The 15,976-nt window shown below is 46.7% G+C and overlaps 2 protein-coding genes across 16 annotated transcripts in view; one reads left to right on the plus strand and one right to left on the minus strand.

The window, feature by feature from the left end:
• Window positions 1-539: 539 nt before the first annotated feature.
• Window positions 540-4,025, plus strand: phox2bb (paired like homeobox 2Bb). Its single transcript, XM_030395673.1, has 3 exons — window positions 540-1,166; window positions 1,801-1,988; window positions 2,403-4,025. The coding sequence occupies exons 1-3, from the start codon at window positions 926-928 to the stop codon at window positions 2,829-2,831; spliced, it is 858 nt and encodes a 285-aa protein (XP_030251533.1). The 5' UTR covers window positions 540-925; the 3' UTR covers window positions 2,832-4,025.
• A 1,397-nt stretch (window positions 4,026-5,422) lies between these two features.
• LOC115568865 (LIM and calponin homology domains-containing protein 1) overlaps window positions 5,423-15,976 on the minus strand; it is a 97,817-nt gene continuing 87,263 nt past the window's right edge. For 14 of the 15 annotated variants that reach the window (XM_030396550.1, XM_030396549.1, XM_030396548.1 and 11 more), the window contains 5 exons: window positions 15,555-15,716; window positions 14,864-14,959; window positions 12,751-12,859; window positions 8,198-8,300; window positions 5,423-7,320 (listed from right to left, as the gene is read on the minus strand). In XM_030396550.1, the coding sequence (XP_030252410.1) occupies window positions 7,295-7,320; window positions 8,198-8,300; window positions 12,751-12,859; window positions 14,864-14,959; window positions 15,555-15,716 (496 nt within the window). In that variant the 3' untranslated portion in view covers window positions 5,423-7,294. The remainder of the gene's footprint in view (window positions 7,321-8,197; window positions 8,301-12,750; window positions 12,860-14,863; window positions 14,960-15,554; window positions 15,717-15,976) is intronic. The other variant, XM_030396541.1, reaches the window with a different exon arrangement.

Raw genomic sequence — 15,976 nt, forward strand, 5'->3', positions numbered from 1 at the left:
AGCGCCAGCAACCAGGTGAAATCACCACAGCTGCACATTTTTATTGTCTAAAAAATACATTTTAAACCACAAAAATCCGTCACACACACCAAAAGCTGCTCGTTAAACCTGATGAACGGACGTGTTTTTCTGCTTCAGAGCAGAAGGAGGAGAGAAAGCAGCAGAGAGAGACAGAGTCGGAGCAGACGGCAGAGAGGAAGAGGCAGAGGGGGAATACTATGTGAAATCCTGCCCAAGGTATACGGCCGCTTAAAAGGCTTAAAAGCTTGGAGAAAATTGGATCAGGGAGAATCGTCACCCAACTTTCATTATTTCCAAGTGGTGTGATTGAATTAAAGGGCAAGATGGTGGTTGGAGAGGAGTGGGGTGGATGGGTAGAGGGGTGGAGGGGTTGGAGGCGCGGCGGGGGTGGTGGTGGAGGGGTGCGTAATGGCGTGGTATTAAATTCTAATTAGAGATGCAGGGGATCAATGATAGGGAGGTTGGACAGCCCGGGCCCCCAGTGCCAGCCCAATAGACTGATGAGTTATTGTCATGTAAAAAAGCGCTAGCAATAAGACCAAACGCTTTGCTATTGTCCAAGCGGAAAGAGCCAAGTTTATTATGAGGACTATATGCTCTAGAGACCTCGGGCTAGGCGGCTCTTAGGGGGCTTTTCATAAAACAGGGCTAGGTTCCTATAAAGGAGGCCAGTTTTGGAGCAGGCGCTGAGCAGTGAACATCGTCCCACCGTCCAGCCTCCTTCCAACCAGTTCAAACCAAACCAGTCCTCGTTCCCCCCACAGCTCAGACCGCGCGCGTCCTCCTCATTTTGATTTTTATTAATTTTTTTTTCACTGAACAGCCCAATTTTTGGGGGTACTTTTTGTTTGACATTTTTTTTCCCGGGAAGTGGAAGCTTTCTAACTCCACCGAGCCTTCTCAAATGTATAAAATGGAGTATTCTTACCTAAATTCCTCTGCCTACGAGTCATGTATGGCCGGGATGGACACGTCGAGCTTGGCATCGGCCTATGCGGACTTCAGTTCGTGCAGTCAAGCCAGTGGGTTTCAGTACAATCCCATCAGGACCACTTTCGGGGCCACCTCCGGCTGTCCGTCGCTCACGCCGGGGTCCTGCAGCCTGGGGACCCTGCGGGACCACCAGAGCAGCCCGTACGCCGCAGGTAAGCAGCGGCTCCGGAGCCTCAACCCGGCGTATTATAGGACGTCTTGATTGCATTTGAAAATGGAAATGTGTTTAGTATTTACCAAACGAAATTTGCTTACACAAATGAAAGAATTTATCACGTTAGAAGCGATTGCAGGCAAGCGGTAATTCGGTTACGGGGTTATACTATCCCAGTCACACCCAAAACCGCCAACAGAATTATCTTAAGCTGCCAAAATGATAGGCATAATTTATTTACTTTGCGATGAGACATAAAGCTTCGAAAATAATTAGATAACCAAAGACTAAAGCTCATTATTGACACCGAATTGGAGTTACAGTAGCAACGAGCGGCGCGGATGGGAACATTATGACAAGTTTTCAAACTTGAGCCTCAATATGAGGAGCAACAATTAGTTTAACATTACAATTAACCGCATCACAGGTCAGCAGCGTTATCAATTCAGAAGTAATTCACAGGTAATCAAAGGCGTAATACGATTGAGCGCTTTAGCCCAGATCCTTAACCGGATTTTAGACAAAATATCGAATTTGAGTTCGCTTCCATCTGACAGCATCACAGCCACACACACACTCGTGTACGATAAGAGCCCTGCACGTCTGACGCTGACATTTTATTTGGTTTTCAGTTCCCTACAAACTCTTCACGGATCACGGCGGACTGAACGAGAAGAGGAAGCAGAGGCGCATCCGGACCACGTTCACCAGTGCCCAGCTGAAGGAGCTGGAGCGGGTGTTCGCTGAGACGCACTACCCGGACATCTACACCAGAGAGGAGCTGGCACTCAAAATCGATCTGACTGAAGCCAGAGTGCAGGTACGCGGCGACCGGCTCTCCAACAATCTGCTCCCATTACGCACGATTACGCGCGGGTGGATTTAAGATGCACCTAAGAAACATTTTAACACACAAAGTCTAATCACTCAATTTTAATACATTTTAGTGCAATAAAAACATTTTTGATATGATGCACTAAAGCCTTTAAATGCCTGCACCATCTAACACACTCTTGTATATTAATGTGCAAATTTTAGAGTCATTAAACATTTTTGCACATTTAATCCCCAGGACGCATTTCAGAGAAGTTCTCAGGAGCGTGTTAGGTCCTGATATCAGTTTGGACATTGACAGTTTTAGATGAGCCCGATTGATTTTTTTTCTTTGGATTTTTTCTTTTGGCACAAACCAAACAAACATGTTGGTTTAACTTTTCTACTTGGTTCATTCCAGGTTTGGTTCCAAAACCGGCGTGCCAAGTTCCGCAAGCAGGAGCGCGCAGCTGCAGCGGCCGCAGCGGCTGCCAAGTCCAATTCTGGAAAAAAGTCGGACTCCAGAGATGAAGACAACAAAGACACCAAATCTACCGACCCCGACAGCACAGGAGGACCGGGCCCGAACCCCGTGCCCACCTCCAACTGCGGCGGACCGAGCCCCACCGGAGGCCAGGTCAACACCACCGGGAACGGACAGGTGGACCAAGTGAAGACCTCCGTGTCCAGCGGCATGGGAGTGACAGCACCGAGCCAAGGCTGGGCCACCGCCCCGGGGACCATCACCTCTATCCCGGACTCATTGGGCGGGCCGTTCGCCAGCGTACTGTCGTCTTTGCAAAGACAGAACGGAGCCAAAGCGACGTTAGTAAAGACCAGCATGTTCTAATGAAGCTCCACAAGAAGAGCAGAGGGAGAGAGGCGCGTCCTCATCCTCCGGAGACTGAAAAGCAATCGCCCGCGACAGACTTAAGGACACAAACAAGCAGTTAAAAAGAAGACGACAACTCGGTTATTTTATTTTTATGCCTTGCGCCGTTTCTTGTGGTCAGTGGACACTTTAGCTGTACAAATATCCATCTTGACAAGTTGTCTCATAACACAACGGGGTTTTCTTAAAACAAGTGCAAGACGAGTGAAATGTTTCCCGTCACTCCTAAAGACTCATATCAACAGAAACAACAGCAACGAAACATTCTTCATGCGTAAATCCACAAAAGAAAACTGATCCCAGAGCGAAAGGTTCCTCTTGTTTTAAGAAAACTGATCACACATCTCAGACTGGCTCCTGGAGGACGGGGACTTGTTAAGACGAACATTTTTTGGGCCAAACATTTATGAGCAAACACAAACGTCTGCGCGCTGGAAACGTGCCATCAGTGAGCAAAGGAGCCTCGTGAAGTCACATGTCAGAGTTCAACAGCTGCTTTGTTTGCCAGAGAGACGTTTCATGTCCAGGAGGGAGGACGCTCTCCGACGCATTCCGCTTCCTGTTCTCTCACAGACACACGCTGCTGTCCGGCCTCTCACAGCTGTGTGGTTGGTTTTATTTCCAGGCTGCTGAAGAGTTTAGTTTCTTTAAATTATCGATATAAACACAATTATTTCCTCGAGAGAAAAAAAGGCACAAACTACTGCAATGTTCACCTCTGACAGGAAATGTGTATGTTGTGTGTGTCTTTCTACGGCAGTGTTTTTGTGGCTCAGATTGTAAAGTGTTAATACGTATTATTGTCTCCTCTAGTTGGACCATAGTTCATCCTCCCCTCGTAGATCGACCCAGTCTTTTCGATGTTTTACAAAGATTCCCTCCGAAGAATTTATTTTGGGTAAACAAAAAAAGGGAATGATGCAAACATTGTATTTATTTGGATATAATTTGCATGTTGTCTCTTTGTCTGATTTCCGATGAGTTCCTTCCATTTTGTGAGCATTATGTAACATGTTTTGTCTCGGATCTGAAAGTTATTTATATGTAGGTAATGAATGCTTATATTTAAGAAGGAAATATTTCTACATGTGCACATAGTTTTCCAGGTGTACCATTCAAATGGTTGTTGATGATAAAAAAATAATAGTCCAAGTTGCTTTGTCATGTTTTCTTTGGACAAATCAGGAAATACAGCAAAGTGATGATTTGTTGTGCCCGTTTCAGGTTTTAATCAAACACTCAGAACAGCGTTTTTATCATCGATCAGCATGAAACACAAAGTTTCTGTCACGGCGGTTTGAAAAGGAGAGTTCAGCGCCACAGCCCGCAGGATTTATTATTATATATAGTAGTTATATACATATTTAATTATAAATATTTCATAATATTTTTATGTAATATTTATATATATATATATATATATATATCTTATAAATATTACATAATATTTTTACGTAATATTTATATATATATTTTATAAATATTACATAATATTTTTTATAGATAAATATTATATACTATTTATATAAGAATAATATTTATATATACATTTTTCATACTATTTGTATGAATATTATATAATTTTTATGTATAATTATTATATATAAATATCATATATAACTATTGGCCTTAGTCCAGAGTAAAACATTGGTCTTCTGAAATGTGACGCAGTTTGACAAACAAACAAAGTCTCAGTTTCGTGTCAACATGAGATCTAAAGCTCAAAACAAGCAGCAGATTTAAAACCAAACAGCCGAACAGCACATTAATGTCTCCTGTCTGTCTGTCTGTCTGTCTGTCTTCTCTCCTTCTTTCTTTCTTAATGCATCAAAGATTTTAAAATCTTCTTTTCTGGCGTCACATTTGTTGCTCCAGTCTGAATATTGCTGGAGTCACAGTTCAGGAGTAGAAGCTGTGAGAACACGTGACCTGATGACAGAAATGTGAGTTTGGTCCAAAACTCAGGTGCTTTAATCTGAATCCATCATCTCATAATCATAATCTGAGCTGAACTTTACAAAAGAACAAACCCTGAATGGATCTGACACATGAACATTATGCTTCAGCCTTTTCTTTAATGATGAGTATATCAGTATTAATATTCTGTTATTTCACATCATCAGTGTTTGTCTGAAGCTTCTTGCTGTTCCTCCGGTCAGTCTCTCTGCCACCTCACAGCTTCATTTAGACATAAAGTAACCACATGAATAAACCAGCAGGGCGTCGCAGCACTGAAGTGAAATCAGACTCTTCACTAAAACCTGATTCTGGTTTTCTCCTCTTCACTGAATATTTCAGGCTGTTATTCACTGAAAGACACGACTGCATCAGGAAAGAGCAGCACACAGAGGAACGACTGATCAGACAGAGACCAGGCAAAGCAAGACAGAAATATAATGATAAAGAGAAATACATGAACCCAGATTGTGTGTGTAGAGATGTACACACAGCACGTCTACAGATATTAATATAACGGCACAGAGACAGTTAGATTTCAGGTTTCTTCCACTGTTAAAGGACTGCTGCAGAAATCACAAACAGAAGCCCAGTTTTAATTTATAACATTTTATTTATAAACATACAGTATGCTATAAATGCCATCGCATTTAAACATCAAATTAATCTATATTTTCGGATAGTGTTCAGGTGAATATTACAATAAATACAGAACAGACGTAAAAGGTTTCATTCCCCAACTGTCCTGTTCAGAAGACCGTCTGAATATAGAGCTCCGACTCAAAGATCCCGCCAACAGAGGCTCAGCCGAGAGTTATTCATGAGCTAAATGAGGATAAAAAAAAAGAAAATACACAATCGGAACAGAAGCTTAGAAATACTGTAGATCAGAGAGATGAACCCGGAGGAGAAGCTCGGCTGGAGGAGGAGGAGGAGGCTGCTAGTTTGCTTTCATACAGCAAATCATTTGGTTTTAGGCTTAAACGTGCATCTTTTTTAACATCCACAATACAGAACCGAGCTCTTCTCATACAAGGTCAAAATAAAAGAGAAAAAAGAAGCAGGTGACTTAAAATGTGCAGCCGGCGGCACAGATCTTTAGTTTCATCCAACCAAATAATGCAACTGCTGCTGGTATGTGTGTTCATGTTACCTCTACATGTACTGGTGAGTTTTACTTGTATAAATGAATCCTACCACTGAGCAATTATCAAAATTACCTCAATTAATAGCATACAGAAGTCTATATGACTCTAGAATAAAACAACATGTGAAATTAAATTTCCCCCGCAGCATTGACTCTATTCTCAGACAACATCTGTATTCCTCTGGACTTATCACTGCAAATCAAAGAGGGGAGCTGTGAACTAAAGGAGTGTTCGTGTGAAAGAAACAGAACTTATCAGCTGAAGTGAAGCTGATGTACAGGAGGGCTGCAGCCGCTCTGTCTGCAGGCTCAACGGTTCCAATTTGGCCAGAATCCCTCCGTACATCCCAGAAACTAAAAGAAAAAGAGAAGAAAACACCAAACAGCTGGTGTTTTGTTTTCCTGCATCACCTTGCTTTCCTAAGGCACATTATAATCCTGACTTTCCAAGCGGACAGGCTGCAGGAGCTACCTGCTGTGACCCAGAAGCACAGAAACAGCTCACAAGTCGAGTTATTGCCCTAATGATGAAACTACATCCATAATATGTTTAAATATAGAAGCTAATTCAATCCAGCAGCACAGGAGAGACGGACGAGGTCACTGTGACGATTACTGTTCACACTGTGGATAGTGAGTTTCTTCCTTTATTGCACTTTTTCTATAAATGTTGTATTTGATTTAATTGCAGGGTGTTCATCAGTAATAGTTTTCAGATCCGCCTGTTAGGAGAAATATAACAGATCCGATCCGAGCTGCCTCAACACATATTCACTTATCTTTCAGGTTTTAGGATTCTGATCACTCCAAATTAAGAAAATATTTCTTAAATGATAAAAAAGCGATTTTATGTGATACACTGCATTTCCATCATATGGAACTGAATGGTAAATATTCACATTTCAACAGAATGTGATTCTACTGAACGAGACGGGAACACACGGCTCTCTCTGCGCTCTCCGTCAGTGTCGGACGCTGCCGGCGTCTGAAGCCTCTGTGGATGTGAGTGTTTTCTTTTCAACATGGCCGCCACCCCAGAGCAGCGTCCCTCTTTCTCTTTCCTGTTCGCTGCATGATGACACAGTCTGTGGTCGTACGTGGACCAATCACATCCACATTCACTGACAGAAACACCAAGACTGTTTTTTTGTTTTTTTTAAAGACTGTGCCCAGATCCCTGTTTGGCCCCATGATGAATCTTCATTGGTTACTGATGCAAAGATCTCGACACGCTGTGAAGGACATGATTTGCAGATAATCGGCTTAAAACGAGGATGGGGGGGTTTCTTCCATGAACCTTGTGCGTTTCTGGCGAGCGTCACAAAGTGGTTGGCTGTCCGGCCGCTTGAAGAGAAACAGAAAGAGGAGGAAACACACACATTTAGAAAACACTTCTGTTTATTTAGGGATTTTAAGGTCAATGACATTCGGCTCCAATGAAATAAAACCTCTTGATGTCGGATAATGACTTCTGATTTAGACTCTGATTTGATTTTGTGGTTTTCTGATCGTCCGGTGATAACAGCTGCTGAGAGGGAATGTGAGCTGCGTCTTTTAGAGAGAGTGAACTTTGTCTCTGTGCAGCTGAGGTGAGACAGACGGACAGATACTGTCGTCCTCTCCCGGCTGCTACATCACCTCTTCCTCTCGATGCAGCTTCAGATCCATCGCTCCAGTCAGGCAGCGTCACCGTGTCTGACACTTCTTCATTAAAGCTGCGCCGGGTAGCAACGTTATATTAAAATACGCTCGTCTTATCAGCCACACAGCGGGGCGGCAATACAGCAAGAACCTTTGAAATACAGCTTAAATATTTTATCATACAATAGTGTCGAGTTTACTTTGAGAACAATAAATCAAACAAAGCTTTTCTACCTGCTGCACCAGCGTCTTATTTACTGCTGTGTTACAACACCGTCACCTTATTAAAAAACTGCGTGTGTTCATCAGTGAAAATATGAAAGATGGCTAACATTAGAAAACAATGAGGCACAACAACAGCTAACCCTTTTTATATCTCAGGATGATTAAACTGTCTCTTCACGAACGTCATGGAACACGAGAGTTATTCATTCAGTTCAGGAGCTTGTGTCTTTTGTTACTGATGATGGTTTTATGTTTTGGATGGATGGATAGAAACAGAGACAGAAGACAGAGAGAAAGAAGGGTGATGGAGATGGAAAGGAGACATGAGAGGAGAGAGAGAGGGGGAGGGACTCACAGCGGGAGCGGATGTAGCACTGGTGGCAGTTGAGGAGGCCGTTTCTGATCCGGACGTCCGTCCCCGTGGTCGTGTCGCCCAGCTGTCCCTTACACACCCCACACTGGAGAGAGAGGCACACACAGAGCGCAGGTTTGTTAGTGGGAACTCGCCATTTTCAGCGTGCATGTTGTGTGTGTTCACAGTAGCCACAGGAAACAGACGCCTGGCCACAGGCTAATACCAACATGTTCATGATAATGAAGCAACACGTCCTCCAGTGCACAGCCTGATCCATGTGTTCCCACTGCACAACTATGGAGCTCAGTGCCACAGAGGGATAAGCAATAAGCTGCATTCATACTCGTAATGGAGAATTAAATGAATACAAAACAAAATTAAAGCTGCGAGCAGCGATGAATGGGCCCTCGCAGTCGATTCGCGTCAGGCCATGCTGCCGTCGGGGTGTGCCGCACAGATGTATTCAGGGCAAGATCCTCTACATGTTTAGCAATTTGGAGTAGATGGCAAATTGTATGTGGAAGTTTTAATGAGTTGATGGTTTTATGGCAAAGTGCAAAGCTTTCACCGCGCCACCAGGTGTGACGTAAATGAAAGCTTTTGATACGTTTTGTCCACAGATGCTACTTGCAAAGTTTGTTGGAAATGGGTCAAATGGCCTCAGAGGAGTTGGAAAAAGTAAGTTTAATTTCTTCACAGAGCTTTAGAGGCTCATGGGGAAGTAGTTTCATGTCATTCAGACGGACCATCCATCCATCCATCCATCCATTTTCGTCCGCTTATCCGGGGCCGGGTCGCGGGGGCAGCTGCCTGAGCAGGGACACCCAGACTTCCCTCTTCCCGGACACTTCCTCCAGCTCTTCCAGGAGGATCCCAAGGCGTTCCCAGGCCAGCTGAGTGACATAGTCACACCAGCGTGTCCTGGGTCTTCCTCGGGGTCTCTTCCCGGCGGGACATGCCAGGAACACCTCCCGAGGGAGGTGTCCCGGGGGCATCCGAAACAGATGCCCGAGCCACCTCAGCTGGCTCCTCTCGATGTGGAGGAGCAGCGGCTCTACTCCGAGCTCCTCCCGGGTGACAGAGCTCCTCACCCTATCTCTAAGGGAGCGCCCTGCCACCCTGCGGAGGAAACTCATTTCGGCCGCTTGTATCCGGGATCTTATTCTTTCGGTCATAACCCAAAGTTCATGGCCATAGGTGAGGGTAGGAATGTAGATTGACTGGTAAAGCGAGAGCTTCGCCTTTTGGCTCAGTTCTCTCTTCACCACGACAGACCGATACAACGACCGCATTACTGCGGCCGCTGCACCGATCCGCCTGTCAATCTCACGCTCCATCCTTCCCTCACTCGTGAACAAGACCCCAAGATACTTAAACTCCTCCACTTGAGGCAGGAACTCTCCCCCAACCCAGAGGGAGCAAGCCACCTTTTTCCGGTCGAGAACCATGGCCTCGGATTTGGAGGTGCTGATTCTCATCCCAGCCGCTTCACAAACCGCCCCAGGACATGCTGGAGGTCCCGGCTCGAAGGAGCCAACAAGACCACATCATCCGCGAAAAGCAGAGATGAGATCCAGTGGCTCCCGAACCAGATCCCCTCCGGCCCATGGCTGCGCTTAGAAATTCTGTCCATAAAAATAATGAACAGAACCGGTGACAAAGGGCAGCCCTGCCGGAGTCCAACATGCACTGGGAACAGGTCTGACTTACTGCCGGCAATGCGAACCAAGCTCCTGCTCCGGTCGTACAGGGACCGTACAGCCCTTAACAGAGGGCCTCCGACCCCGTACTCCCGGAGCACCTCCCACAGAATGCCACGAGGGACACGGTCGAATGCTTTCTCCAAGTCCACAAAGCACATGTGGACTGTTTTGGCAAACTCCCATGAACCCTCGAGCACCCTGCGGAGGGTATAAAGCTGGTCCAGTGTTCCACGGCCAGGACGAAAACCGCACTGTTCCTCCTGGATCCGAGGTTCGACTATCGGCCGAATTCTCCTCTCCAGTACCCTGGAATAGACTTTCCCAGGGAGGCTGAGGAGTGTGATCCCCCGATAGTTGGAACACACCCTCTGGTCCCCCTTTTTAAATAGGGGGACCACCACCCCGGTCTGCCAGTCCATAGGCACTGTCCCCGACTGCCACGCGATGCTGCAGAGACGTGTCAGCCAAGACAGCCCCACAACATCCAGAGAATTGAGGTACTCAGGGCGGATCTCATCCATCCCCGGTGCTTTGCCACTGAGGAGCTTCCGGACTACCTCAGTGACTTCGGCTTGGGTGATGGATGGGTCAACCTCTGAGTCCCCAGCCTCTGCTTCCTCTATGGAAGGCGTGTCAGTGGGATTGAGGAGATCCTCGAAGTATTCCTTCCACCGCCCGACGATGTACCCAGTTGAGGTCAACAGCTCCCCACCTCCACCGTAAACAGTGTTGGTGGAGATCTGCTTCCCCCTCCTGAGACGCCGGATGGTTTGCCAGAATTTCTTCGAGGCCGACCGGTAGTCCTCCTCCATGGCCTCCCCAAACTCTTCCCAGACCCGAGTTTTTGCTGCCGCGACTGCTCGTGCTGCTGCACGCTTGGCCTGCCAGTACCCATCAGCTGCCTCAGGAGTCCCCCGGGCCAGCCAGGCTCGGTAGGACTCCTTCTTCAGCTTGACAGCAACCCTTACTTCCGGGGTCCACCACCGGGTTCGGGGATTGCCGCCGCGACAGGCACCGGAGACCTTACGGCCACAGCTCCGGACAGCCGCGTCAACAATGGAAGTGGAGAACATGGTCCATTCGGACTCAATGTCCCCAGCCTCCCTCGGGATCTGGTCAAAGCTCTCCCGGAGGTGGGAGTTAAAGATCTCCCTGGCAGAGGGTTCCGCCAGACGTTCCCAGCAGACCCTCACAATACGTTTGGGTCTGCCAGGTCTGTCCAGCTTCCTCCCCTGCCAGCGGATCCAACTCACCACCAGGTGGTGATCAGTTGACAGCTCAGCCCCTCTCTTCATCCGAGTGTCCAAGACATACGGCCAGAGGTCAGATGACACGACCATAAAGTCGATCATTGACCTCCGGCCTAGGGTGCCCTGGTGCCACATGCACATATGGACACCCTTATGATTGAACATGGTGTTCGTTATGGACAAACTGTGACTAGCACAGAAGTCCAGTAACAAAACACCACTCGGGTTCAGATCGGGGAGGCCGTTCCTCCCAATCACACCCCTCCAGGTAACACTGTCGCTGCCCACGTGGGCGTTGAAGTCCCCCAGTAGAACGACGGAGTCCCCGGTTGGAGCACTCTCCAGTACCCCTCCCAGGGACTCCAAGAAGGCCGGGTACTCTGCACTGCTGTTCGGCCCATAAGCCGAGACAACGGTGAGAGTCCTATCCCTGACCCGAAGGCGCAGGGAAGCAACCCTTTCGTTCACTGGGGAAAACTCCAACACATGGCGGCTGAGCTGAGGGGCTATAAGCAAGCCCACACCAGCTCGCCGCCTCTCACCGCGGGCAACTCCAGAGTAGAAGAGAGTCCAGCCTCTCTCAAGGAGTTGGGTTCCAGAGCCCAGGACTGTGCGTGGAGGTGAGCCCGACTATTTCTAGCCAGTACCGCTCAACCTCCCGCACCAGCTCAGGCTCTTTCCCCCCCAACGAGGTGACATTCCATGTCCCCATGGCTAAAGTCACCATCCGGGGATTGGGCCGCCCGGGCCCCCGCCCACAACTGCAACCCATATCCCACTGCACCGGCCCCTTCTGAACCCTCCCGCGAGTGGTGAGCCCACGGGGGGGCGGGCCCACGTTGCTCGTTCGGGCTGCGCCCGGCCGGGTCCCGTGGGCAAAGACCCGGCCACCAGGCGCTCGCCTGCGAGCCCCAACCCCAGGCCTGGCTCCAGGGTGGGGCCCCGGTGACGCCAATCCGGGCGACGTACACTTCCTTGATGTTTGCTCTGTCATTAGGGGCTTGTGAACCGACCAGACGGACCAATGTGGAGATATCCAACACTTACACGTACAGGAAGGTGTTATTTAATAACTTGAGTATTGTTGGGAATATCAAAATTCTTTAAATAACTTTTTGTCAGGAGAGTCCACAGATGCTGTGTGCAAAGTTTGGTGCAAATCGGTGAAATCACCTGGGAGGACTTCGAAAAAGTAGGTTTGCCACATTTTGCGAATTTGCCAAAAAACGGCAAGCGGAAATGGGCGTGGCCTATATGACGAGATTCAGCACAATTCAGTGAAGTGTGGATATAAGGTCTGTGAATGTGCTACAAAGGGAGTTATGAGCCAACACGCACTTTCCTCGATTCTAGCGCCACCTAGTGGTACAAATGGAAGACGAGAATACATTCAGACATTTTTCAGCAGGTGTGATGTTGTTAATTTTTTTTATTTTTTATTTTATTTTATATACTTTTTTAATCCCAAATTGGGAAATTCTTTTTTCCTCTCACATTACACACAGGTGCGCACACACAAACACACACATGCCCTGAAAATACAGAGAACAAGCTGAATATTGATATAATACAAGAGAGTTTTTTGCAAAGTGCCACTGACCTTAAAGCATGTAATGTGGAAGTAGAGGCTGAGGGTCTCTATGATCATGGCCGCGCCCTTCCCCAGCGGCTGGCCACAGCTGGAGCACAGCTTCTTCCCACTCACAGACCTGCAGGAGGGCAGAAACACGTCAGTATCTATGTGTCTGTGTTCAGCTTACCTCTTTAGACAGAGAATACAAAAGAGAAGCAGAGTACAGAGCTCTTCATTCAGGACTAGACAAAAAAAAAAAAAGACAAGTTGCTGAAACCCTGAAGACGCTCTACAGTACACTGAGCTACAGGTCAGATATCATCCTCTCTCACACCAACAGACTACAATGAATACAAATACACACGGGACATTTATTTTTCATAAAGAAACTGTGATGGTCAAGTTTTTTTCATCTTTGATATTTCTGTCAGTTTTTCTATTGATCCTGGTGTTCAGTGACGTTCATCTGGATCTCTGCACAGCTGATATCATCGATTCTCTGAGTCCTCTTATAGTTTAATGAGCTGCAGACGAGCAGCTGAAGGTGAAGATAACTCTGCAGCAACGTTTACAAAACTACATCACTGTAAGATCACTGTAAGATCACTGTAAGATCTCTGTAAGATCACTGTAAGATCTCTGTAAGATCTCTGTAAAATCACTGTAGGATCTCTGTAAGATCACTGTAAAATCTCTGTAAAATCACTGTAAGATCTCTGTAAGATCTCTGTAAGATCACTGTAAAATCACTGTAAGATCACTGTAAGATCTCTGTAAGATCTCTGTAAGATCACTGTAAGATCACTGTAAGATCACTAAAATCACTGTAAGATCACTGTAAGATCTCTGTAAAATCTCTGTAAGATCTCTGTAAGATCACTGTAAGATCTCTGTAAGATCACTGTAAGATCACTAAGATCACTGTAAAATCACTGTAAGATCACTGTAAGATCTCTGTAAGATCTCTGTAAGATCACTGTAAGATCACTAAGATCACTGTAAGATCTCTGTAAAATCTCTGTAAGATCTCTGTAAGATCACTGTAAGATCTCTGTAAGATCACTAAGATCACTGTAAGATCTCTGTAAGATCACTGTAAGATCTCTGTAAGATCACTAAGATCACTGTAAGATCTCTGTAAGATCACTGTAAGATCTCTGTAAGATCTCTGTAAGATAATGACATGACAAATATAACATGATTACAAGTCCTCTGTTGTACTGATGTGTAGTACTGATGTGTGTAGTACTGATGTGTAGTACTGATGTGTGTAGTACTGATGTGTGTAGTACTGATGTGTGTTGTACTGATGTGTGTAGTACTGATGTGTGTTGTACTGATGTGTAGTACTGATGTGTGTAGTACTGATGTGTAGTACTGATGTGTAGTACTGATGTGTGTAGTACTGATGTGTGTTGTACTGATGTGTGTAGTACTGATGTGTGTTGTACTGATGTGTAGTACTGATGTGTGTAGTACTGATGTGTAGTACTGATGTGTGTTGTACTGATGTGTGTAGTACTGATGTGTAGTACTGATGTGTGTAGTACTGATGTGTAGTACTGATGTGTGTAGTGCTGATGTGTAGTACTGATGTGTAGTACTGATGTGTGTTGTACTGATGTGTAGTACTGATGTGTGTAGTACTGATGTGTGTAGTACTGATGTGTGTAGTACTGATGTGTAGTACTGATGTGTGTAGTACTGATGTGTGTAGTACTGATGTGTAGTACTGATGTGTGTAGTACTGATGTGTGTAGTACTGATGTGTGTTGTCTCTGCAGTCGAGGGTTGGTGCTGCAGTGGTTCATGTTATGAGGCGGGAGGAGAAATGTAGGCAGCAGAACAGAAAATGACAGTGCAGAAATGAATTCCTCCTCCTCCTCCTCCTCCTCCTCCTCCTCCCTCCTCCTCATCCTCCTCCCTCCTCCACCTCCCCCCTCCCCCCTCCACCTCCCTCCTCCTCCTCCTCCTCCTCCACCTCCTCCCCCACCTCCCCCTCCTCCTCCTCCTCCTCCTCCTCCTCCCTCCTCCTCCCCCCTCCCCTCCTCCCTCCTCCTCCACCACCACCTCTCTACTCCCCCCTCCTCCTCCACCACCTCTCTACTCCCCCCCCCCCCCTCTGTTTGTGATGCGGTACCTGTTGGGTGCAGGAGGCAGTGTGTCTGGAGCTGGTGGACATGCTGCAGGGGGGTGTGATGAGATGCGGCCCATGTTATTATCAATGGGCCCGGTCCTGGAAAAGTACAGCAACATGCAACATGATGATGATGATGATGATGACTCACAGCTACAGCGACTCGATTGGCTGACAGAATCACAGACAGGCCAATCAAAGCCAGAGGAGCTTGTCAGAGTAGTCTGGGCCTAAACTCAGGCTCAGTTTAACACTGACAGTGCAGTGATGTGTGTTGCTGTGGTGTATGATTCTGCTCACAGACTCTCTCTGCATGTGCTGGGTGACTACAGGCGAAATGAAGATACAAGATGCCACCTGCTGGTCAAACAGGTTAACTACTCTTAACCACAGTCCTGCTGCCATGAGCCTACAGCCCGGCTCAGATGTGAATCCAGTACTGTTGGGTTAAAGGTTAGCTGTGTTGTTTGTATGTGAGGGCCAGCTGCGACAGGTTGATACAGCCAACTCAACCTTTTTTTAACAGTCATATTGAAAAATGGATTCTCTGTTGTAATGAGACCACACTGGGCCGAAACCTTCGCTCTTTATATTCATTTGTCTCGTAATACATACGAGACAAATGGATGTAACGTTTGAGAAGGACTGCACTGTCTGAACCTGGTCTGAAGACATCTGACACACACTCACACACCTCCTGTCTCCTGCAGGCCGGCTGGGCTTGTTGCTGACTGCTGTGGGCTCCTGCTGTTTGGGGACTGCAGTCGAGGTTTTGGCCGTCATCGGGGGAAGTTTCTGGCCGTTCTGCAGACTGTGAGCGAGTGTTTCTGGCTGACTGCTGCTCTGACTCGCCAGGCTGAGAATCAGAGACATGTTGATATCAATTCATGGTCACATTATGTTTTGTTGTTTTTACTGGACTGATCCCATGAGATCAGTGTTTTACCTGGATGGTACCTGACACACAACAGCACTGAGACACACAAGTACACAGGAAACTCATGAAGCTCCAGTAAATGAATGTGAAAAGGCAGAAAAGTTGCTGATCACACGAAAACTGAACCGTGTGATTCGTGTCACCACTAACAAACCTGCGCATGAAGTCTTCATCTCCTT

The sequence above is a fragment of the Sparus aurata genome, chromosome 18 (genome assembly GCF_900880675.1).
Source record: "Sparus aurata chromosome 18, fSpaAur1.1, whole genome shotgun sequence".
In the NCBI taxonomy this organism is placed as follows: Eukaryota; Metazoa; Chordata; class Actinopteri; order Spariformes; family Sparidae; genus Sparus; species Sparus aurata.